The sequence below is a fragment of the Dama dama genome, chromosome 19 (genome assembly GCF_033118175.1).
Source record: "Dama dama isolate Ldn47 chromosome 19, ASM3311817v1, whole genome shotgun sequence".
Lineage (NCBI taxonomy): Eukaryota > Metazoa > Chordata > Mammalia > Artiodactyla > Cervidae > Dama > Dama dama.
Window position 1 is genome coordinate 37,113,449 of NC_083699.1, and position 26,087 is coordinate 37,139,535.

General features: G+C 38.1%; 1 protein-coding gene across 4 annotated transcripts in view; it reads left to right on the forward strand.

The window, feature by feature from the left end:
* VPS8 (VPS8 subunit of CORVET complex) overlaps nt 1-26,087 on the forward strand; it is a 288,453-nt gene that overhangs the window by 113,214 nt on the left and 149,152 nt on the right. For all 4 annotated transcript variants that reach the window (XM_061166734.1, XM_061166737.1, XM_061166735.1 and 1 more), the window contains 6 exons: nt 3,439-3,481; nt 4,890-4,962; nt 5,245-5,364; nt 17,318-17,389; nt 23,352-23,471; nt 24,501-24,557. In XM_061166734.1, the coding sequence (XP_061022717.1) occupies nt 3,439-3,481; nt 4,890-4,962; nt 5,245-5,364; nt 17,318-17,389; nt 23,352-23,471; nt 24,501-24,557 (485 nt within the window). The remainder of the gene's footprint in view (nt 1-3,438; nt 3,482-4,889; nt 4,963-5,244; nt 5,365-17,317; nt 17,390-23,351; nt 23,472-24,500; nt 24,558-26,087) is intronic.

A 26,087-nucleotide genomic window follows, 5' to 3' on the forward strand; every position in this document is an offset into this window, starting at 1 on the left:
AGACTCTTATCCAAAATATATATAAATAACTCTTAAAACTTGACAATAAGAAAATGAATAACCCAATTAAACAATGAACAAAGACTTGAACAGACATCTCAAAGGAGATATACAGATGGCAAGTAAGCATATTGAAAGATGTTCAGCACCATTAGGGAATTACAGATTAAAACAGTGATGGGGTGCCAGCACACACCCCCATTCAGTTCAGTTCAGTTGCTCAGTTGTGTCCGACTCTTTGCGACCCCGTGAATCACAGCACGCCAGGCCTCCCTGTCCATCACCAACTCCCAGAGTCTCCCCAAACCCGTGTCCATCGAGTCAGTGATGCCATCCAGCCATCTCATCCTCTGTCATCCCCGTCTCCTCCTGCCCCCAATCCTTCCCAGCATCAGGGTCTTTTCCAGTGAGTCAACTCTTCGCATGAGGTGGCCAAAGTATTGGAGTTTCAGCTTCAACATCAGTCCTTCCAATGAACACCCAGCACTGATCTCCTTTAAGATGGACTGGTTGGATCTCCTTGCAGTTCAAGGGACTCTGAGTCCAAAAGTCTTCTCCAACACCACAGTTCAAAAGCATCCATTCTTCAACACTCAGCTTTCTTCACTGTCCAATTCTCACATCCATACATGACCACTGGAAAAATCATAGCCTTGACGAGACAGACCTTTTTTGGCAAAGTAATGTCTCTGCTTTTAAATATGCTATCCAGGTTGGTCATAACTTTCCTTCCAAGGAGTAAGTGTCTTTTAATTTCATGGCTGCAATCACCATCTGCAGTGATTTTGGAGCCCAGAAAAATAGTCTGACACTGTTTCTGCTATTTCCCCGTCTATTTCCCATGAAGTGATGGGGGCCATATGCCATGATCTTCGTTTTCTGAATGTTGAGCTTTAAGCCAACTTTTTCACTCTCCTCCTTCACTTTCATCAAGAGGCTGTTTAGTTCCTCTTCACTTTCTGCCATAAGAGTGGTATCGTCTGCATATCTGAGGTTATTGATAATTCTCCTGGCAGTCTTGATTCCAGCTTGTGCTTCATCCAGGCCAGCATTTCTCATGATGAACTCTGCATAAATGTTAAATAAGCAGGGTGACAATATACAGCCTTGACGTACTCCTTTTCCTATTTGGAACCAGTCTGTTGTTCCATGTCCAGTTCTAACTGTTGCTTCCTGACCTGCATATAGGTTTCTCAAGAGGCAGGTCAGATGGTCTGGTATTCCCATCTCTTTGAGAATTTTCCACAGTTTATTGTGATCCACACAGTCAAAGGCTTTGGCGTAGTCAATAAAGCAGAAATAGATGTTTTTCTGGAACTCTCTTGCTTTTTCGATGATCCGGCGGGTGTTGGCAATTTGATCTCTGGCTCCTCTGCCTTTTCTAAAACCAGCTTGAACATCTAGAAGTTCACGGTTCACATATTGCTGAAGCCTGGCTTGGAGAATTTTGAACATTACTAGCGTGTGAGATGAGTGCAATTGTGCGGTAGTTCGAGCCCCCATTAGAATGGCTGAAATCTGAAACGGCAACACCACCAAATGCTGACTAGGATGTGGAGCAATAGGAACTCCCATTTATTGCTGGTGGAAATGGAAAATGGTATTGCCACTGTGGAAGACAGTTTGGCAATTGCTTATAAAACTCAACATGCTTTTACTGTGTGATCCAGCAACTGCACTCATTTACCCAAAGGAGTTGAAAATCTATCTCCACAAAGGCCTCACTACAAATGTGGATAGTAGCTCTCTTCGTAACTGCCTGAACTTGGAAGCAACCAAGATGTCCTTTAGTAGGTGAATGAGTGAATCAACTTGGTACATTCATACAATGAAATATCGTTAAGTACCAAAAATAAATGAGCTATCAAGCCATGAAAAGATGTGGAGGAAAATTAAATGCATTACTGAGTGAAAGAAGCCAGTCTGAAAAGGCAACGACTTATGATTCCAATTATCTGACATGATGCAAAAGGCAAAACCATGGAGAGAATAAAAGAATCAGCATTTGTTAGGAGTTAAAGGGAATGGAAGGACAAATAGGTAGAGCAGAGGAGTTTTAGGGCAGTGAAACTATTCTGTGATATTATAATGGTGGATATGTGTTACTATACATTTGTCAAAACCCATAGAGTGTACAGGGCTTCCCTGGTAGCTCAGATGGTAAAGAATCTGCCTGCAATGCAGGAGACCCAGGCTCATTCCCTGAGTCAGGAAGGTCTCCTGGAGAAGGGAATGGCAATCCACTCCAGTATTCTTGCCTGGAGAATTCCATGGGCAGACCGTGGTGTCACAAAGAGTTGAACACGACTGAGTGAATGACACACTATAGAGTGTACAGCACCAAGAGTGAGCCTTACTGTAAACTGTGGACTTTGGCGGTCCTCAGGTGATATGCTAGTGTGTGTTCATTGATGACAAGAAAGGTCTCACTGGGGCAGAGTATTGGTAGTGGTGGAGGTTGTGTGGTGTAGGAATGAGGGAAATACAAGAAATCTCTATACCTCCATCTCAATTTTGCTGTAACATGATTAAAACTTCTCTTAAAAAAGTAAAAGTTTATTGATTGGAAAAAATGTGTGGAATTGAAGCAGAATGTAATTATTCATGTAATTTTGAGCAATTCAAGTTTATTTACATGTACAACAACACAGACTTGGAGTCTTTACAAAGGATTATTGATTAAGAGATGTACCCTTGCTTGTATTATTCCAGTATTGTCAAAAATTTCAGTTCATCAGTATTACCAACCATAAATTCCTACCAACCATAAGGATTGCTGATCACTTCACCCCTTCTTGATGCTCTTATACTATTCTTTGTTAACTTTGATCTTTTGGCCTAAAACTTGGTCTAATTATGTTTCCAGTTTCTTTTAACCAAGAAATAAATTTATACTACCATATGACAGAATCTTAGACATAACTTTAGGATACAAAAGGTCATAAAGAGTGTTTAGTCTTAAGTTTCTTAAACATTTGTGAACACTGACCTTTAGCCTAGAATATTGTAGATAGTAAGAGTCCATGTTGCAAATGAGAAGGCATTGAAATTATACCTTAATATTAATTAGTTAATTTGTCAAATCATTGCCTGTTCAACACCTTCTCTTGGCCCAAGCTATTAGTTAAGCCAAAAATACATAGATCTCTATACAAGGTTTACACCTTTTTTTGTATGTGTACCCTTGAATGACTGACTGATTTTGTGTCTGTGAAAAGAATCTGTCAGAAATTCTTAAAAAAAAAAAAAAAAAAGTATTAATTAAAGTGGTCTTATCTCACTTTCCTATTGTTTGGGAATATACCTAGAGCACCTTAAATGCCAAAGGGTTTTTTGTTTGTTTGTTTTTTTTTTTTTGGTAGTTGTTGTTTCCATATAAAGATTATATTTCTAAAAAGCTTTTGAGAGAGAATTGCTAAAGATACTTTTCTATTTTAGATGAGCAAGTTGTTATGGGCAACAAGCTTCTTGTATATATTAGGTAAGAGGTTTTTAATTTACTTATGTGTGTATGCTTCTTTTATAAAACTTCTTCTGTATTCTCAGAGGTACTGTCATCTCTTCATCTGTATAGTGCTTTCATATTTCAGTGTTCTTTCATGTACAGCCGTGCTTCTGAACAGTCATTAATTCTGTCCCCAACCCTTGCTCTCCTCTGCCATATATTTGCAATGTCTAAAGACATTTTGCTTTGTCACAACTGGTGTCGGGAGAGATGCTACTGGCATTTAATGCATAGCGGCCAGGGATGCTGCTTAGCATTCTGCAGTGAACAGGATAGTCCCCACAGCAAAGAATACCAAAATATCAGTAGGGCAGAGGTTGAGAAATCTTGATACAGAGTATTTCACTTTTACTACCAAGTCTATGGAATATGTTTTTGTCCATATTTTATGTAAAAGGGCAAGAAATTAGTTTGCATCATGAACAAAGTTAGTGACTGAAGTAAGCAGAAATGTTTATCTGTTTACTCCTGAATCAGAATTCTTCTGATAGACTATGCAGGCTCAGAATTGTGTCCTAATAGAGCTTTTACATAGATAACTGGCTGGCAGGCAAGCAGGAAGGTGGCAGAACCTGCTGGCACATCATTTTAGTTTCTGTATGCATCTGAGTTAACTTTGAGACCTCTTTCAAATTTGTTACATCAATTCTTTAGTATAGAAGAACATGAGTAAAATTTACCTTGCTCTTTATCATCTGCACTTTCAACTTTTTAGAATATGCTGGTACCCAGCTGTCTCTAACATTCAAAATTGATGACTACTTCAAAGAGGTTTAAAATTTACTCCTCCCCACCCCCTGCCACCAAAATAAGGACATATTCAGAAGACAGTTTATAACTCAGCCCCCAGAGCTAGTCATTAGGAAGGTCTGGTTTGGAGGTAAAACCATACAGTTAATTTCTCATGAGATTCTAATTCTCCCCAAAAGGCTTGTCCGATTATAAATATTTTTTAGCCTAGCTCATTTCCCATCTTTATTCACCATTCTTAGAACCACTGGATTTAAAAGTCTCTGCGAACCTGAGGCTTTTACCTGTTAAGAGTATAATGATGCTGTCAGATTCTTTCCAGATGCTGGGTGTGAGACTTTTAGGTAATCTGTCCTTATTCCTTCTTGTTCATTTAGTGCAGCTTGGGTTTTTCTTAGGAAAAATAAAAAGAAATTAAAGTCATTAGTCACAGGATGTGTTATTTCACCACCACCTTCTGTCACCCACGTTTTCTGAACTGGCTATCATCTCGATCTGGGTTTGGACCTGACCTAACTGACAAGAGCTGAGCCTGCTTAAACATCAGACTAGTATCTTGTGTTTGAGAACAGTGTGTTCCCAGGAAGTTAGCCCATTAAGAGTCACCAAATCCATTCAGTTTCTTCTCTTCTAGCTGTTGTCTAGCAGGTCGTGCCTATCCCCTGGGTGACATCCCTGAAGATCTTGTTCCCTTGGTTAAAAACCAGGTTGGTGCATTTTCGTAACATTTTTACTCTCTTAAAATGCAATAAAGACAAATTGTAATTGAGGGTTGCATGTGGGTCCAGAGCTATCTGCTATGACAGGAGAGAGCCTGCACACCAACACTGGAGCCAGTAATTATAGCTGAGAGAGGTTAGAGAAGTTATAACCCAGTGACAATTTAAATTAAATTCAACTTGGTTTTATTTTATACAAATGGGAATCATTGCTTCAGCAAGATACTTTGTGAGAAAAGAATAAACTTTTTTTTTTTTTCCAACTTGCAGGTTTTTGAATTTCTAATTCGCCTGCATTCAACAGAAGCTCCCCCTGAAGAAGAAATCTATCCCTATATTCGGACTTTGCTGCATTTCGACACACGAGAATTTCTAAATGTATTGGCGCTGGTAAGAAATACTGTGGTTCTAAGGTATTTTTAAAAGGAGTTGGGGTGATAATTATTTTTAATAGAAAGATGAATAGTAGTCCTTAGGTACAGTTTTTATGCCCTAGTAGTAAGTCAGGGTCTCAAATGTTTAATTTTGTGCCATCCATAATTTCTAATTCTTTTTCTCCTTCCTACCCTTCCTTTCCTGCTTTCTTCCCCTCTCTTTCCTTCCTCCCTGAGTGTTTGTCTGTGTCTGTCTGTATGTCTCTTTCTGACACATCCGTATTAAAAAGTTAAAGCAGAGTTAGATGTGATACATCCTTGATTTTGTAAATTGTTATTATTTGCATACTAAAGATGGCAGATTGCTTTGAATGACATGTGGTGGTGATGATAGTAGAAGTAACTGGAGTTGAAATGGAACATGGAAGCTTCCTGCTAAAAAAATATCCTTATACCTATTTTTATTAAAGAGAGGTCTGGGTAAGCCAGATTCTCTGTGAAAATGCCCCCAAGGGAATAATTATATAAAACATGATATATCTTCCTAATTAAGCCATATTGTAGTTTTTTTTTAAAAAGCTTTTGATAATGTAGACAGTGCTTATATTTTAGTGTCTAGTAAAACAGCAGACTCACAAATTTAAAAAAAAATATTGTATGTGCACAATATTTGAAGGAAATAGACAGGAAGGAAGTATATCTAAATATTAATAGTGATTATATCTGTGAGATGAAGTAAATTTATTTAATGAACATATAATGCTCTTATTATAAGTTGAATTATAAACTGTTAAATTTTTTTAAAGTGCCTGTGAGAAGGTTGAGATTCCACTCACATCACATTTTGCATTAGTTTAATTGGAAAATCTGATTTCAGAAGTAGTAACTTTAGTAGCAGAGGAAGAAGGGAAAAGAAACTTAGAAAATGAAAGTCAAATCTAGTTGGTTTAGGAGACCTTAGACATCCAGAATACAATGTAAGTGTACTTAGTGTCTGGCCTGGAGGGAAAAAGAAACAAGAAGTGGTAGGGCAGGGGTTCAGAAAGCATCCTAGAGAGCATCAAAGAATTTTACTTAGTTTTCATTTTTCAAAGGTCTGTCGTGGCACTGAAGGTCATTTGGGATTATGCATATGTCTAAATTATGACATTGACATTGATAGTAAGACTGCAATAAAATCTCTGTCATTTACTTGAAAAATATTTGTCAAGTATGTCACACATACTGTACTAACTGTGTGTGTACCCTGGGCTGACAGAATATAAACCTTGCCTTTGTGGAGGAAGAGGATCCAGCTTGTAGATAAGTAACTATAGTAGGGTGTAAAACATGTCACCAGAGATATGCAGAATACTGTAAGAACATTTAGGAGGGGGATCTAATGGAAGGGTCAGGAAGATATCTTGGATGAAATGATGTTGATGGTGAGTCACACAGGATGTGTAGAAGTCTGGTTAAGGATAGGGAAAAGTATTTCAGGTAGAAGGACAGAGTATGTAGAAAGACCTGGAAATAAGATAGAGCAGTGTGTGTTAAGGTAATTGAAAAAAATTCAGTATGGCCACATCTTTAAGTGTAAGGAATTCTGTGGAGAGAGAGAAAGCCAGAGAGGCAGGTAGAGACTGAGTTTTGTTATCCATGGTAGGAAGTTTGGACTTTATAGTCACTGAAGCCTTTTGCCTTACTTAGTCGCTCAGCCCTTCCAACTCTTTGTGACCCCATGAACTGTAATTCGACATGCTCCTCTGTTCTTGGGGATTCTCTAGGCAAGAATACTGGAGTGTGTTGCTATGCCCTCCTCCTCCAGGGGATCTTCCCAACCCAGAGATTGGACCCAGTTCTCCGGGCATTGCAGGTGGATTCTTTACCGTCTGAATAGAAAAATTTCATAATTTGTAGTTTAGAAAAATTCCCTCTGACTATTGAATGAAAAATGGATTGAAATAAGATAAGATTGGAGGCACGAAGATGTTAGCAAAATTTTGTGGTCATCTAGATAGAAGATAATGGCAGCTTGAATTAGGACAGTGACAGTGGGGGTTCTAAGACATGAAAGGATTTAAAAGATATTTTAGGAGGTTTAGCCTTTGCGTGGACATACATCTTTATTTCTCTTGAGTAATACCAAATAATGAAATCACTGGGTCTTTTGTGAAGTATATTGTTTTACTTCATAAAAAACTAACAAGACTTTTCTAAAGTGGTTCTGCCAGTTTCATTACAGTAGTATATGAGAGTATCAGTTTCTTCTTCTTCTCTCCAAAAACATTTTATGGTTTATCTTTTTAATTTGACCATTCTAGTAGATGTGTACTGGTATCTCATGGTTTATATTTCCCTACTGACAACTAACATTAAACATCTTTTCATTAAAATATATTAGCAAAGAAGTTATGTTTATCATTTGTATATTCTCTATCCATATATACTGTATGGTGAAAATACCCACTGTTTGACCATTTTCCCCTATTTTTAAAGTGTATTTGTTTTCTTGTTTTGAGAATTTTTTTTAGGTAAGTTTTTAAAAATCAGATTACATGAATTTAGCAAGTGTTTTCTCCCAGTCTGTAGTTTGTCTTTTCATTTTCCTAACACTGTGTTTTGAATAGTGGAAATTTAAAATTTTGATCAAGTCTAATTCATTAGTTTTGTTTTAGGAATCCTGCTTCTGGGGCTGTAGCTGTGAAATCTTTGCCTAACCCAAGGTCACAAAGATATTCTCTAGAAATTTTATGATTTTACCTTTAAATCTGTGATCCATTTTGAAGAAATTTTGGCCTGTGGTGCAAGGTTTAGATACAAGGTCTTTTTTTCTTGTTTTTTTTTTTGCATTGAGATATCTAATTCTTATAACATCGTTTGACAAAAAGACTGTCCTTTCTCTACTGGATTGTCTTTGTACTTTGTCAAAGATACACCCTCTATGTATACTGGGTCTATTTCAGAACTCTATTTCTATGCCCCTGGTCTGTCTATCTTGATGCCAGTACCACACAGCCTTGATGACTGTAGCTTTATAATGAGTATGAAAATCATGTTATATGTTCTTATTCTTTTTCAAAATTACTTTGTATTTTGTAGTTTGGGGTTGTTTTTGGCATTTCAGTATGAGTTTTAAGTTACCTTGTTAACTTCTGCAGAAGCCTGCCTGGATTTTGACTAGGATTGTATTCAGTGTTTAGTCAATTTAAGAATTGACTAAGCAATACTGAATTTTATGGCCCATGAAAAGGTGTACTGTTCCATCAATTTAGATTTTCTTTAATTTTTCTTTGCAATATTTTGTAGTTTTCAATGTAGTTTTCTAAGTGATAGGATTCAATGTAATGTTTTCTCTACTATTATACAGTTAAAAATTTTTGAAGTAAAATATTTGCCTCCCACTTATCTTGCTCTTATGTACTGCCATAAGGAAAACTGATGTCAGCTTGACTTTTCTTAACTTTCCCAGAGACTTAATCTTTTCCTGGAGTACCACAATACTTTTTTCCTTATATTAATATTTAATAGTTTAAGATATTACTCAGAATTGACTATTTTCGGTCAGTTTTGCCGTATATGTACTGTGGGCCTTTTCAATATGTGAATTTGAGTCTTTTTAGTTTAAGAAAGTTTTCTTGAATTACAGATTTAAATATTTTTTTCTGCTCCATTATTTTGTACTTCATCTTCAGAAACTTAGGTTATTTGTATATCTTCTTTGTCTTCTATATTTATCACCTTTCTTTCGTCTCTTTTATTTCCTTCTTTGTTTAAATTTCATTTTCTTAGTTCTTTTTATTTACATTCTCTATTTCTGTTAACTATACTTTTGGTCATATCTGTTCTCCCTTTGGTAGCTTGTAATTCTGTCTTCATTTCTAAGGTGACTTTTTTTTCTTTCAGTTTTTTTTTCCCCCTGAGTTCAGTTAGCTCTTATTTCACATTTTCCTACTCTTCATTTCTTTTCTGAATTCTTAAATTTCTGGTTTGTGATGTTCTTTCAAATCTGCAATTGTATGTTTAAATATATTTCATGTGTGTTGAGATATTGTTTATAGTTTACTTCTATTTTGTGGCTAGTTCTTACTGTGCTTTATTCTTGAGTGCCTTCACTTTCTGGTTTTGTGTGTGTGTGTGTGTGTCATTTTTTTTGTGGATTTTTCTAGGCTAGCAATAATTGGTGATCTTGTTGGATCATGAGGGAAGATTGCGTACTATTTTCCACATTGAAGTACCTGCTTTATTTGCTATAACTAGTGCAGTTTCTTAAATAAATAGTGTCTTTGGGGTGTAGTCTATTTTCTCAGTCTTTGACAAGTCTCTTGTTTTAGTAGGATCTTTTTTTTTCCCAATTATTTTTATTAGTTGGAGGCTAATTACTTTACAATATTATAGTGGTTTTTGCCATACATTGACATGAATCAGCCATGGATTTGCATGTGTTCCCCATCCTGAATCCGCCTCCCACCTCCCTCCCCATCCCATCCCTCTGGGTCATCCCAGTGCACCAGACCCAGGCACTTATCTCATGCATCCAACCTGGACTGGCAATCTGTTTCACAGTTAATAATATACATGTTTTGATGCTGTTCTCTCAGATCATCCCATCTTGCCTTCTCCCATAGAGTCCAAAAGTCTGTTCTATACATCTGTGTCTCTTTTTCTGTCTTGCATATAGGGTTATCGTTACCATCTTTCTAAATTCCATATATATGTGTTAGTATGCTGTAATGTTCTTTATCTTTCTGGCTTACTTCACTCTGTATAATGGGCTCCAGTTTCATCCATCTCATTAGAACTGATTCAAATGAATTCTTTTTAATGGCTGAGTAATATTCCATGGTGTATATGTACCACAGCTTCCTTATCCATTCGTCTGCTGATGGGCATCTAGGTTGCTTCCATGTCCTGGCTATTATAAAACAGTGCTGCGATGAACATTGGGGTACACGTGTCTCTTTCAGATCTGGTTTCCTCAGTGTGTATGCCCAGGAGTGGGATTGCTGGGTCATATGGCAGTTCTATTTCCAGTTTTTTAAGAAATCTCCACACTGTTTTCCATAGTGGCTATACTAGTTTGTATTCCCACCAATAGTGTAAGACGGTTCCCTTTTTCCACACCCTCTCCAGCATTTATTGCTTGTGGACTTTTGGATAGCAGCCATTCTGACTTGCGCGTAATGATACCTCATTGAGGTTTTGATTTGCATTTCTCTGATAATGAGTGACGTTGAGCCTCTTTTCATGTGATTGTTGGCCATCTGTATGTCTTCTTTGGAGAAATGTCTGTTTAGATCTTTGGCCCATTTTTTGATCGGGTCATTTATTTTTCTGGAATTGAGCTGCAGGAGTTGCTTGTATATTTTTGAGATTAATCCTTTATCTGTTTCTTCATTTGCTATTATTTTCTCCCATTCTGAAGGCTGTCTTTTCACCTTACTTATAGTTTCCTTTGTTGTGCAAAAGCTTTTAAGTTTCATGAGGTCCCATTTGTTTATTTTTGCTTTTATTTCCAATATTCTGGGAGGTGGGTCATAGAGGATCTTGCTGTGATTTATGTCAGAGAGTGTTTTGCCTATGTTCCCTTCTAGGAGTTTTATAGTTTGTGGTCTTACATTTAGATCTTTAATCCATTTTGAGTTTATTTTTGTGTATGGTGTTAGAAAGTATTCTAGTTTCATTCTTTTACAAGTGGTTGACCAGTTTTCCCAGCACCACTTGTTAAAGAGGTTGTCTTTTTTCCATTGTATATTCTTGCCTCCTTTGTCGAAAATAAGGTGTCTGTAGGTACATGGATTTATCTCTGGGCTTTCTATTCTGTTCCATTGATCTATATTTCTGTCTTTGTGCCAGTACCATACTGTCTTGATGACTGTGGCTTTGTAGTAGAGTCTGAAGTCAGGCAGGTTGATTCCTCCAGTTCTATTCTTCTTTCTCAAGATTGCTTTGGCTAGTCAAGGTTTTTTGTATTTCCATACAAATTGTGAAATTATTTGTTCTAGTTCTGTGAAGAATACCATTGGTAGCTTGATAGGGATTGCATTGAATCTACAGATTGCTTTAGGTAATATACTCATTTTCACAATATTGATTCTTCCAATCCATGAACGTGGTATATTTCTCCATCTGTTTGTGTCCTCTTTGATTTCTTTCACCAGTGTTTTATAGTTTTCTGTGTATAGGTCTTTTATTTCTTTAGGTAGATATACTCCTAAGTATTTTATTCTTTTTGTTGCAATGGTGAATGGTATTGTTTCCTTAATTTCTCTTTCTGTTTTAGTAGGATCTTTTTCTTGAGCCCTTCCTTCTTTACCACAGGCCTCCAAGGAGTATATTGCCTTTCCCTTTTCTATCTCAAAAGCTGTATCTTACCAAGACCTCTGATTCATACTTGCCAGACTCCTTCCTTTGATCTTCCTATCAGCCAGTGCTATGATCCACTGGGTTACAGACCTGGCCTCAGTACTTGCTCACCCAGGATGGATCTTCCTTTTCTTTTAGAGGTGAATTCCATTTGATACTATATGTGTTCTGTGCCTGCTGAAACTTTGTCTACCCTCTCTTCCTCTACCCTATTCTCTCTTGATGGTTTTTTTTTTTTTTTAAATGGACTTTGGAGCCAACTTTGCTAGTTAAGGATGTTTACTTTCCCACTTTTATGTAAGTCAGAATTTTTAGTATGTGTTGTCCTTCTAGTTTTCCCATTGGGCTGGGTTGTGGGTGATTCTTTTTCTTCTTTCTATATACGTGGATCTTATTGGAAGATGTGTGAAGAGATTAGGACAGGGGTTCACAAATTACAGTCTGCAGACCAAATCCAGCTCCATTTGACCTCTGGCTTGGGTGAGACAGAATATTTTTCTATTTTTAAGGGTTATAAAAACAGAAGAATATGTCATGCAAATCACATGTATCCTGCAAAGCCTAAAATATTTTCTCCCTGGTCCTTTAAATTTTTCTTGACCCCTGGATCAGGATTTAGCCAACTATCATCTTACAGAAACTTTATAATAATTTTTAAGGGGCTACAGAAAGAAGTTTTTGTGACCAAATTCACAGGTGACTTTGGACTTGAATTTTAGGTCTACTTTTTGCACTTCACAAACTGTCATTCTCCATTAGGACGTCTTTACATATTATTTCTCTAACAAGCATTGTATAATTAGAAGAATCTTTGTGGAATGATAATGTTTGAACATAAATGTGCCATTTTGGTGGCAGCTGTTAACTACAGTCAAAATATATCATTGTGTATATCACAACATTCATAATGAAAGTATTTCACCACTTAATTATGTTTATAGTAGTAAAGTTGTGATGTGTGTTTCAAAGCAGTGAATACATGTTACCAAAAGGCAAGTGGATAAAGCAGTTCTTTTTTACTTGCTGTCAATGCTGTAGTTATTTAATACATATGCTAATTCTCCATGATTTTGTGTTTGCTTGAATAGCACTTGTATTAGCAGATAGTATCTTGTCTTGACAGCAGATGACATTTCACTTTGGCAGGCTGGGTGTGAGGGGGAAGTTGTGTTTGTTTGAATGTGTGTGTATTTGCTGTTTTCCTAAGCCTTAGAACTGAGAGACTTTCTCGACCATCTTTTCCTCTTCAGACTGGGTCATGTTTAACCCATGTAAACATCAAAATACCCTTGGTTTGAGCTTTCTGGATAAGAGTTCCTATAGTTCCCTAGGTAACTCATTTCAGCTTTTCTTAACTAACTGCCAGCAAAGCATTCTAAGTGAAGAAAAAAATTTTTATAAAGATTACATTTTCCTCTGTAATTAACTAGACAAATCAGCAGTCATTGTTTAAAGTGCTTACTGTGTGTCAGACAAGAAAAGGGAAAGAAGGACATGCTAGTAGAGAAGAGCCTGAGCAGAGGGTCTTTGGAGAAGTTGGGGAAGCTTGGGGCCAATTTAAAGAACAGATATTCTGGTTTGAATGTTAACTATGATATAGTCTTGAAAGTTTGTGGCTTGGAAATTCTTCTTTAATCTGTTGGGACAATATGTAGTCTATTTTCCTGCTTCGGGATAGTCAGTAGTAAATTACTGCTTTGTAGATTTAAACATCTCATGTACAGATGGGCATAATAAAGGACAGAAATGGTATGGACCTAACAGAAGTAGAAGAGATGGCAGGAATACACAGAAGAACTGTACAAAAAAGGTCTTAATGACCAGGATAACCATGATGGTGTGGTGACTCATCTAAAGTCAGACATCCCAAATGTGAAGTCAAGTGGGCCTTAGTAGCATTACTACGAACAAAGCTAGTGGAGGTGATGAAATTCCGACTGAGCTATTTCAAATCCTAAAAGATGATGCTGTGAAAGTGCTTTACTCACTAGGTCAGCAAATTTGGAAAACTTATCAGAGGCTGCAGAACTGGGAAAGGTCAGTTTTCATTCCAATCCTAAAGAAGGGCAATGCCAAAGAATATTCAAACTACCACAAAGTTGCACTTATTTCACATGCTAACAAGATAATGCTCGAAATCCTTCAAGCTAGGCCTCAAGCTAGGCTTCAGCTGTTCATAAACCAAGAACTTCCAGATGTACAAGCTGAATTTAGAAAAGGCAGAGGAACAAGAGATCAAATTGCCAACATTTGTTGGATCATAGAAAAAGCAAGAGAATTCCAGAAAAACACCTACTTCTGCTTCATTGACTACGCTAAAAAGCCTTAGACTGTGTGGATCACAACAAACTTTGAGAATTCTTAAAGAAATGGGAATACCACACTACCTTACCTGCCTCCCGAGAAACCTGTATGCAGGTCAAGAAACAACAGTTAGAATTGGACATAGAACAACAGACTGGTTCCAAATCAGGAAAGGAGTACGTCGGGGCTGTATATTGTCACCTTTGTGCAGAGTACATCGGATGAAATGCCTGGCTGGATAAAGCACAAGCTGGAATCAAGACTGCTGGGAGAAATATCAATAACCCCAGATACGCAGATGACACCACCCTTATGACAGAAAGCAAGGAGGAGTTAAAGAGCCTTTTGATGAAAGTGAAAGAGGAGAATGAAGAAGCTGACTTAAAACTCAGCATTCAGAGAACTAAGATCATAGCACCCAGTCCCATCAATTCATGGCAAATAGATGGGGAAACAATAGAAACAGTGAGAGACTTTTATTTTCTGGGGCTCCAAAATCACTGTGGATGGTGACTGCAGCCATGAAATTAAAAGACGCTTGCTCTTTGGAAGAAAAAGCCATGATCAACCTGGACAGCATATTAAAAAGCAGAGACATTACTTTGGTGACAGTTGTCCGTATAGTCAAAGCTGTGGTTTTCTCAGTAGTCATGTATGAATGTGAGAGTTGGATCATGTAGAAAGCTGAGCGCTGTAGAATTGATGCTATCGAATTGTGGTATTGGAGAAGACTCTTGAGAGTCCCTTGGACTGCTCGGAGATCAAACCAGTCAATCCTAAAGGAAATCAGCTGTGAATATTCATTGGAAGGACTGAAGCTGAAGCTCCAATATGTTGGCCACCTGATTCAAAGAGCTGACTCATTAGAAAAGACCCTGATGCTGAGAAAGGTTGATGGCAGGAGAAGGGGACGACAGTGGATGAGATGATTGTGAGAGGGTAACAGGCAGGAAAGCCAGGGGTCTCCAAACTGAGAAAATAGGCTGCAAGTGTCTCTTAAAATTCTATGTTGCTGTGACGACACCTGGTTCTACCTGAACTGAACTTTTCTTAAACCTTGAGCTAACCAATGCGTTTTTCTTATGGAAATATTTTTCTTAAGCTATGCTAATAAAATTATGTATTTGCTTTGGAATTTGCCTTTCTTCAAAATGGTTCCACCTAAGACTAACTTTTGACTGCTAATGGCTCAACAAACCAGTATTCATATCAGTTGTTTTATGGCTGGGGGATGACATACCTCATGCCATCCTATTTCAAAAATGCATATTGTGGGAGAGGGGCCTGGTGAAACTCTGTCAGCCTTGAGATGTCTCTCTTATCTGATTAATAACTTTCTAACAGACATAAAATAGCTTACTAAAACTAGCAGGGGAGGCAGTCTCCGTCCCCTTTCTGATGTCTATGTCAGAAGCTTTCTCTGTTCCTTTTTTATTTGAATAAAACTCTGCTATACAAAAGCTCTTGAGTGATCAAGAGTGATCAAACCTGGTCCCTGTTCCCGAAGTTAAATCTTCAGAGATCACAAATCCGACACCGTTCACCATAAGCTATCAATTGGATGGCATCACCGACTCAATGGACATGAGTTTGAGCAAGCTCCGGGAGATGGCAAAGGACAGGGAAGCCTGGTGTGCACAGTCCATGGGTTCGCAAAGAGTCAGACATGACTGAGTGACTGAAGAGCAACAAAGGGCCGAATGTCCTCAGTGAAAGCCTTAGGAAGAGATTCAAGTCTTTTATCACTCTTATTCAATAAGTATTTTCATTTCAGTTTTTTTGTTTGTTTTTGGTTTTTACAGTGTTGTGTTGGTTTCTGCCATATAGCCACAGGAATCAGCCATGCTACTGCTAAGTCACTTCAGTCATGCCATATACGGCAGCCCACCAGGCTCCTCTGTCCCTGGGATTCTCCAGACAGGAACACTGGAGTGGATTGCCATTTCCTTCTCCAGCACATGAAAGTGAAAAGTGAAAGTGAAGTTGCTCAGTTGTGTCTGACTCTTAGCAACCCCATGGACTGCAGCCTACCAGGCTCCTCCATCCATGGGATTTTCCAGGCAAGAGTACTGGAGAAATCCCCTCTCTCTTGAGCCTTCCTCCCTTCCCCCCTGCCACCCCTCTAGGTCATTACAGAGCGCCAGAATGGGCTCCCTGTGTTATATACAGCTGCTTCTCACCAGCTATCCATTTTACACATAGTAGTGTGTACATGCTGATGTTACTTTCTCTTACTAGTTCCATCCTCTCCCTCCCCAAACTGTGTCCACAAGTCTGCGTTTCCATTCCTTCCCTTCAGTTTCTTCCTATGTGTATCCTATAGCTTCTATGTATTTTCAGAGTCCAGTGCTGTCATTTACTTGGGTGCAAGTTCTATTCAAAGTTTATTTGGCTCTACTTGAGCAGGAACATAAAATAAAAAATGCTGTACTTGGCAGTGTTGTGAAAATAGAATACCTATTCTTTGTGTGTATTCTTGAGGATTTTAATATTGTGACAGTTTTACCATAGTAATTTTTAAAAGCATCTATTGTGGAACATCATTTCTTCCTAGTTGTCATGGAAATCATGGAAATTTCTTTTCATGACAGTTAACAACTGTATTTCAGTTATTATTTCCAAATAGCATGGACGGGATGATGGCTGAGCATGTAACATGTATTTCATCCTTTTCAAATTCTTGCTCACAAATTGCCTCTTCCCATCAGTATTCTTTCTTTTTTTGTTGCCTATAAACTTTGCCTTCCTTTGTTTAATTTTTATAAATTTTAAAAATTCTTTTTTATTTTTGACTGTAGTGGGTCTTCATTGCTGTGCGTAGGTTTTATCCAGTTGCAGAGAGTAGGGCCTGCTTTCTAGCTGTGGTGCATGGTCTTTGCGGTGCAGTGGCTTTTTCTATTGCAGAGTGCAGGCTCAAGAGTGTGTGGGCTCAGTAGTTGTGGTGCCCAAGCTTAGTTGTTCCGCAGCGTGCGGAATCTTCTCGGACCAAGGATTGAATTCACCACCAGGGATCTGCCTCGTGTCCCCTGCATTGGCAGGTGGATTCTTATCCACCATATCACCAGGGTGAATCACTTTTGGGTTGTATAACAATCACTTTATTTTTATACTTTTTATTCAGAATACCATATAATATTGAATAATGTAGCCTTCTATTAAAACTCACTAAAAATAACTTGTTAAAGTTATATAAGAAAAAACCTACTGAGGAATGGTTATCTTATTTGGGAATTTGCCTATTAACAAGAATTTAATATCTTGTTTCCTTCTAAAAGTTTCAAATAATACTTACCTTTTTAAAACTTCTTTTTCCTTTTTAGACTTTTGAAGATTTTAAAAATGATAAGCAAGCTGTAGAATATCAACAACGTATTGTGGATATTTTGTTGAAGGTGAGTATCCCTGGAATGTCTTTGTATTGGTATTTATATTTATAAAAATGAATTACTTTATAGCAAGTTCAAAAATAATCTTGTTTAATAAAGGAATATGTTACAATCATTTAAAAGTTTTATTATGATGTCTTTGTCTTCAAAAGCTAAAGTCCTAATCATTCATTCAAAAAATATAATGTATCTCAGCTTTAGACTGGATGTTGGATAGAGTGCTACTCTTGAGAAATGCATATTGTAATAATTGCTATGTTAGTATGATTACATTTAGTAATGGAGGCTAACTTCAGGATGCTTTGAGAAAATAATGTTCTGAAGAGTCGCCTGTCTCATACTTAGCATCACTGTGTTGCTAAGGTAGTGCCGTGTGTGGTTTTGCCATGGTACTGAGATGATGGGTAACTTAGGAAAGATTTGAGGCACGCAGAGATGATCATCCCAATCTAAGTCCATCTGGATTCAATTGAAAACTATTTTGAGATTCATGCTGTTGCTAGTGAGTGACTGTGGAGACAGATTCTTTTCCTGTCCATCTGCACAGCTTCACCCAGGCCAGTTTCTTCTTGTAGTTAAAAGCTTAGAGTTTTTAATCCTGTTCATTTGGCTATAAAATGGTAGTTTCTTCCTCTTAGTGACTTTTAGATTATTTTGGAAAAGAGACCAAAATTGAAATATTTTCTTTGTGTATAATATTAATTCATTAACTACATTTATAGTAGTTCTTTATAATTTTCAAAGCTCATTTGTATACATGATCTCATTTGAGCTATTTATTAGCCTTGTAAAATAGGCAGTGATGAATATGAGAGCTCCCAAATAACATCAGTTTGATCTTGGTGGCTAGTATGGAGAATTTTCACTTAGGTTTCAAAATACCTTCCCGAATGGTCTTATCTTGTCCTTCTTCAATTTGTGATCTTACCTTTCTTCTAGGTAATATTGTTCTCTGGCTTCTCATTGGCGCAGTTGAAATTAAGTTCTTCTGTGAGAGAAAGTTCAAAATAATAATAGTTTGTTGTAGAAATTTAATTTTCTCCTATAAGTCTGGAGTGTAGGCAGCCTGGCCTAGTAGAGTGGGTTCACAAACTTGTCAGGGATGCACAACACTTCCTTCTTACTGCTGTTGTTCTTAATACATGGTTTGTGTCTTTTAGTCCAAAATGACTGCTCAGGCTCCAGTATTACCTCTGCATTCTAACCAGCCTGAATGCAGAAAGAGATGAGGTAGAAAATGTTCTCTTTCTTTCAGAAAATTTCTTAGAAGTTATGCACCGCAATTCTGCTTATATCATGTTGATCAGCACTTAGCTAGGGAGACTGTGAAGTGTACTCTGTATGGTGGGTGGACACGTGTTTAGCTAAAAATGAGGAGTTCTGTTTCTAAATTAGATGGAAGGAACAGATGTTGGAGCACAAGTAGTAGTTTTTGCCATACCCATCTAAGTTTTAACATGATATCCAAGATCCTTTTATACTTTCCGGCCCCTTACTACATCTCCATAACTGCTCCTCTCTCTGACCTCCCCTCTCACCCCACCAGTCTGTATTATCAACTCAACAGTTTTTTTTAGCCATGCTGAGCAGCTTGTGGTTCTCAGTTCCTCCACCAGGAACTGAACCCAGGCCATAGCAGTGAAAGCCTGGAATCCTAACCTCTCAGCTACCAGGGAACTCCCTTCTCACCAATTTTAAATTGTTGGAATTCAGTGAACTTTCTGTGTCATCTTTTTTTAGCTTATGTTCTTTGTGTGAGTTTTCTTTTATCCCATCATGTGTTTTCCTTCGCTTTCTCTGCCTGGCACATTCCTAGCCATTCTCCAAGACATAACGCAGAATATCATCCATGAGAAACTCTTCAGAACCCTCTCTCGCACTTCCAGTTTGATTTGTTGCCTTTTCTCTGGGATCGTATTACAGTTCATGCTACATGTGACACGCTGTATGGTACTTGTTTACATGTGTCTTTTCCTGCCTGAAATGAGTTTCCTGTAGGTAGAGACTGTAAGGGTGTGTTTTTTGGTCATTATTTTAACATGTCTAGCACGATGCCTACAATCTGGTAGGTGTTCAAGAAATGTTTGCAAGTTGATTGATTTAGGATTTAAGTTTTAAAACTGTACTAAGTTGGAAAAATGATCCAAATGAAGGAAATAAAACTCCATAAAGTACTTAAATTGTTACTCTTGGTGAATTATTGCATTTGTATATATATATTTTTTTAATTGAAGTATAGTTAATTTATAGTATTGTGTTAGTTTAGGTATGGATCAAAGTGATTCAAATATATTATATATATATATATATATTTTCAGATTATTTTCCATGATAGGTTATCACAAGATACTGAATATAATTCTTTGTGCAATACAGTAAATTATTATTGCCTATCTGTTTCATTATAGTAATTTGGTTTTTCTAAACTTTTTACTTTATATTGGACAATAGCCAATTAGAGTGCTATGATATTGTCAGGTGAACTGCAGAGGAACTCAGCCATACATATACATGTATCCATTCTCCCCCAAACTCCCCTCCTATCCATGCTGCCAGGTAACATTGAGCAGAGTTCCCTGTGCTTATGTATGATGATTTGTATCTGTTAATCTTGTACTCCTATTGACCCCTGCCTCCTCCTTTTCCCTACCAGTAACCATAAGTTTGTTTTCTGTATCTGTGAAACTCTTTCTATTATGTATGTAGATTCATTTGTATTGTTTATTAAATTCCACATGTAAGTGATACCATATGATGTTTGTCTTTCTCTTTCTGAATTACTTCACTAAAGTATAATATTCTCTAGGTCCATCCATGTTGCTGCAAATGGCGTTATTTCATTCTTTTATTTATTTATTTTTGGCTGTACTGGGTCTTCGTTGCTGCACCGACTGTTCTCTAGTTGCAGCAAGCAGGAGCTACTCTCTAGCTGTGGCTGCATGGGCTTCTCTTTGCAGTAGCTTCTCTTGTTGTAGAGCATGGTCTCTGGGGAGCACGGCTTCAGTAGTTGTGGCTGCCAGACTCTAGAGCACAGGCTCAGTAGTTGTGACGCATGGACTTAATTGTTCGACGGCATGTGGGATCCTCCTAGAGCAGGGATCTAACCCATGTCTCCTGCTTTTGGCAGGCAGACTCTTCATCACTGAGCCACCAGGGAAGCCCTGCTTCATTCTTTTTTATGGCTTAGTAATATTCCAGTGTGTGTGTGTGTGTGTGTGTGTGTGTGTGTGTGTGTGTGTATAAAAACCACATCTTCTAAAGCCATTTGTCTCTTGATGGACACTTAGGTTTCTTCCATGTCATGGCTACTGTAAATAGTGCTGCTATGAACATTGGGGTGCATGTATCTTTTTGAACTGGAGTTTTCATCTATACAGGCTTCCCTGGTGGCTCAGATGGTAAAGTATCTGCTTGCAATACGGGAGACCCATGTTTGATCCCTGGATAGGGAAGATCCCCTGGAGAAGGAAATGGCAAACCAATCCAGTATTCTTGCCTGGAGAATTCCACGGACAGAGGAGCTTGGTGGGCTTCAGTCCATGGGATCGCAAAGAGTTGGACACGACCGAGCAATTAACACTTTCATCTTTTTGGGATATATGTCCATGGGTAGAATTGCTGGATCATATGGTAGCTCTATTTTTAGTTTTTTTAAAGGAACCTCCATACTGTTTTACATAGTGGCTGCATCTTGTATATTATTTTGATAGTAGTTAACCTAGGGTCGGTGAAGAATGACCCTATCTCAGATGATAGGTTTGAGATTATTTTCTCATTTCTGGTGATAGAGTTGTAGTCATTTGTTGTTTTTCTGAGGGAGCACAGGAAAGGACCAGAAAACAGGAGAGTGAGCATCAAACCTCAGGCATTATCATGGGTGCTGAATGGCTGCAGACATAGAGCGGGAAAGCTGTAAATTTGTGACTTTGTGTAAGATTGTCCAGAAAATTTTGTCAGCATGGTCTCTGAAATTGATCAGAGAGAAGAAATGGAAAGAAGCTAAAATTTCTGGTATAATACCTAGTTGGACACTTGCTGAAGTGGCGAGGGAATGGGGCTGTGAGTTAGAACTGTTTCCTTAGAAGACGTTTTTAGGATCAGACAGGTGAGAGAGTAGTTTACACTTGTAGAGCAAAAGGAAGAGCTAAAAGCAGAAAAGAGCACTAATTGGGCCCTGAGAGTTGAATCCTAGGAAAGGGCCCACACACGGAAAGGAAATGATGATTGGGTATTTTAAAGCTATATAAAGCTCTTTTAATATTATGAATTGGAATTTAGATACACAGATTACAACTTGAAACATCCTCATATTCTAGTAATGATAATTATGTACTTGAACAAGCTTTGACTGCTGGACTAAGTAAAAGATGGGCAGTAAAAGACAGGCACAAACTGCTTAGCAAAGTGAGAAAAGGCAGGCCAAAAATGGGGCCCCAAGGGAATGTTTTATCTTTGAAGGGAAAATGAAAGGAGAGACTTTGTAGATGAGATGGGCTGTTGTTCCCTAATTTGTTGTAGAATTGCCTCCTTAAATTCAGTTAGTTTAAACCAATGCCTGGTCTTCCTTCTCAGACTTCTGCCGTCTCCCTCTTTGTTAATAGCATTGTTCTCCTCCCTGCCTGTCAGGCTCAAGACTTGTCATTTTTCATTCTTCCTTTAGCCACACGTTTCCAACATGTGAATACCTGCCCTGTCTCCTCTCTCTGTGCAGTGACTTTCGCACCTGTTTCTCCTTCCCTGTTCATCATCACTGCATTGTTCTGAACTCCTCTGACTCTCCCTTGGACCTCTGCAGTCCCATGCATCTTGGTCTCTCTACCTCCATTTCTTGCTTCTGTTACTTTATCCTAAGTACTGCTGTTGGGGTAATTTTCCTAAGCATAGTGCTGATCACAGTCAGCTCTCCTCATTGCACCTTTAGTAACTCCTCCATTTTCTAACAAATAAATTCTGGATTCCTTAGAAGGGCATTGGAGCCCTAAGTTTTTCCTTTGGTCTGATTTTTCCCTCCTCTTCATGCATACAGCTGCATTCTAATGAAGCATGGCATTTCTCCAAACTTATATTTTCTTGTGTTCATGTTTTTGCCCCCACTCTTCTCTCTGCCTGGACTGCTCTTTCTCCTGACATTTCTTCTCCTGTCATGGATTCCACATGGGCTTTAAAGTTTAGTTTAGAGGCTACTTTTCTCATTTTTTTTTGTTTCAAATTTTTTCTCTGATCAGTTGGACTAAATTTTCCCCACTGTGCTTCCATAGTCATTTGTTCCTTTATAAGTGCTGATCACATTATGTTTTTTATTTAAGATTTGTTTACCTGTCTCACCTTCCTTTCTGGTTCACAATTCCCTTGAAGGCTTTTACCATAAGCATCTTAGGCATAGTAGTAGGTACTCAAGAGATGAGAGCTCACTTAAATCAGAGGAGAGATTATGAGTTGATAACTGTGTGTGGTTGTAAAGAGCGTGTTATTTGAAACCATCTGTTCAGTAAACTGCTTATAGACAAGGCAGAAGCCATTCACTTCATTGACTCATAGGCTGGCTGACTTCTTTTCTGGGATACCTTCACTCTCAAGCTGTCTTACCTTTAAACCTGAAAGCACCTCCCTTCTTCCTGTGTTGGTGGACAGATTTTTAATAGAGTTACTTTAATTTTAGATTCTCTTTTAAGAATTCAAGAAGCAAACATGATTAATTCTTTTTTTTTTTTTGAAATCTACCTCTAACGATTCAGTTCTTATTCAGCTTGTGCCTATAAATATGCCAGAAATCAGTAAAATGCTTTCAGGGAGTGCAGGTAGTTGTGCTTCTTCTCTGAATGGTGTTGAACTCAATTGTCACACAGCTGATAAAAGAATCTTTTTATGACTCCTTCGTACTGAGGCTTCCCCACCCCCACCTCCAATTGTATATTTTTCTGTGTCAAACCAGATGGTATATTGAATAAATGGTCTCTTTTGCTCATAGGTTATGGTGGAGAATTCAGATTTTACGCCCTCACAAGTAGGGTGTCTCTTTACCTTCCTTGCCCGGCAGCTTGCAAAGCCTGACAACACCTTATTTGTAAATAGAACCCTTTTTGATCAGGTGAGTGTCTTTAACCATAAGAAGTAGAATTGTTTTTCTTTACTATTTGTAGAAAAATTCACTGGATTACGTGGTTTCTTAATAGAATAACCTACCAGGTAAGTGTCCTACAAGGTAGAGGCTTGTTCATCTTTCAGTTTGGATCTAAATTAGATTTGGTTTTTTAGTGTTGTGTTTGGATAGTGTGACAGTTCAGTCATGGGAGTATGATTTGTGGAGATTGGTTTATAGAGATTGTTTTCCCAATTATTCTGTTCTAAATTTGCCTAGAATTTTTGACTTAAGAATTTTTCAATTTAATAATTACCCATCTCATTGGTAGTAAGACTATGATGTTGATCATCTGGAAGAGAGATTACTTTTAGAAAATCTGAATTTTACTTACTAACCACTCTGAAGATATTTCCAAACCCCAGTTAAATATCTTCTACAAAGCCACAGGTGGCAAAGAAAATACTCTTTACCCTGGAGAAAGTTGCTAATAATGACCAGCATTTATTGAGCACTTCATAGTGCCATGCTCTGCTTCAAAGTTTTACATGTATGTATTAACTCAGTACTCCCAGTACCTCTGAACTTAGTATAGTTGTTACTCCTGTTTTGCAGATGAGGAAGCTGAAGGCTGGAAAGGCTAAGTCACTCATCCAAGTCATTTAATAAGTGTTATTACCAGCAATAAAGGTTATTATTAAGTGTTAATAAGGTTAGGATTCAAATTCAAGTGGCCTGATTCCAAAGTCCATACTTAGCTTGGTCCATGGTATTGCGGATCTTAAGGTATATATATGATGTCAGATTCTAGTCATGTTTCTAAATAGTAAAGAAATGTGTTTAAGGTATATATTAAATTGTTAGCATAACTGAGCCTGCTGTGTCATATATTGGGCCGACCAGCTGGGAAGATACCATATCCCTATGGTGTTTGTTGAGCTGGGTGTGAATGAGTTGGTGATACAGAAAGAGTAATTATGGTTTTCCTTATGGCATGCATGCTGGTATCCAATTTAAAAATACCTTTTCTTTGACCAGGTCCTTGAATTCCTTTGTAGTCCTGACGATGACTCCCGACACTCTGAAAGACAGCAGGTATGAACTGCTAGAACTCATCTTCCTGAACAATGGGAAAGACGCCAGAGTAAACCAGAAAGAGCCTTCTGTACTAGACCTGACAAGGCATGAGGGTAGAAGGACCTGTGTCTAACCCTAGTACTATGTGAGATAGTGGCAACCAGGAAGTAATGTGGATGGTTGTTAGTTTGAGCCTCACAAACTATTAATAAATTTCTAGGCAGACTGCACCTGTCTTGCATTCAGCGTGACATCAATAGAGAATATAAATTTTATCCTTCTCCTTTATGAGCAACAATTTGGCACCTATTATATGCTCCTTTCTGTCATCATGATTAAGTTAGTAACCATACGTAGTTGCTATGGTCATGAACCAGAAACACTTCAAGATCTTGAGGATTGGAGCACTCAGCTTTTGGGAGTGCCCTGTGGTTCCACTGCACTACTGCTCACCATTTCTGGAGACTGGCGTCCATCTCAGTCAGTCAGTGTCTGACTCTTTGTGACCCCATGGACTGTAGCACACCAGGCTTCCCTGTCCATCACCAACTCCCAGGGCTTACACAAACTCATGTCCATCGAGTCGGTGATGCCATCCAACCATCTCATCCTCTGTTTTCCCCTTCTCCTCCTGCCTTCAGTCTTTCCCAGCATCAGGGTCTTTTCAAATGAGTCAGTTCTTCACATCAGGTGGCCAAAGTATTGGAGCTTCAGCTTCACCGTCAGTCCTTCCATTGAATATTCAGGACTGTTTTCATTCAGGACTGACTGGTTGGGTCTTCTTGTAGTCTAAGGGACCCTCAAGAGTTTCTCCAACACCACAGTTCAAAAGCATCAATTCTTCGGTGCTCAGCTTTCTTTATAGTCCAACTCTCATATCCATACATGACTACTTGAAAAACCATAGCTTTGACTAGACGGACCTTTGTTGCAAAGTAATGTCTCTGCTTTTTAATATGCTATCTAGGTTGGTCATGGCTTTTCTTCCAAGGAGTAAGCGTCTTTTAATTTCAAGACTGCAGTCACCATCTGCAGTGATTTTGGAGCCCAAGAAAATAAAGTGTCTCACTGTTTCCACTGTTTCCCCATCTATTTGTCATGAAGTGATGGGACTGGATGCCATGATCTTAGTTTTCTAAATGTTGAATTTTAAGCCAACTTTTTCACTCTCTTCTTTCACTTTCATCAAGAGGCTCTTTAGTTTTTCTTTGCTTTCCACCATAAGGGTGGTATCATCTGCATATCTGGGGTTATTGATATTTCTCCTGGCAATCCTGATTCCAAAATGTGCTTTATCCAGCCTGGCATTTTGCTTGATGTACTCTGCATATAAGTTAAATAAGCAAGGTGACAATATACAGCCTTGATTTACTTCTTTCCCGATTTGGAACCATCTGTTGTTCCATGTCCAATTCTAACTGTTGCTTCTTGACCTGATACAGATTTCTCAGGAAGCACGTGAGGTGGTATAGTATTCCCGTGTCTCTCAGAATTTTCCAGTTTGTTGTGATCCACACAGGCAAAGGCTTTGGCGTAGTCAATAAAGCA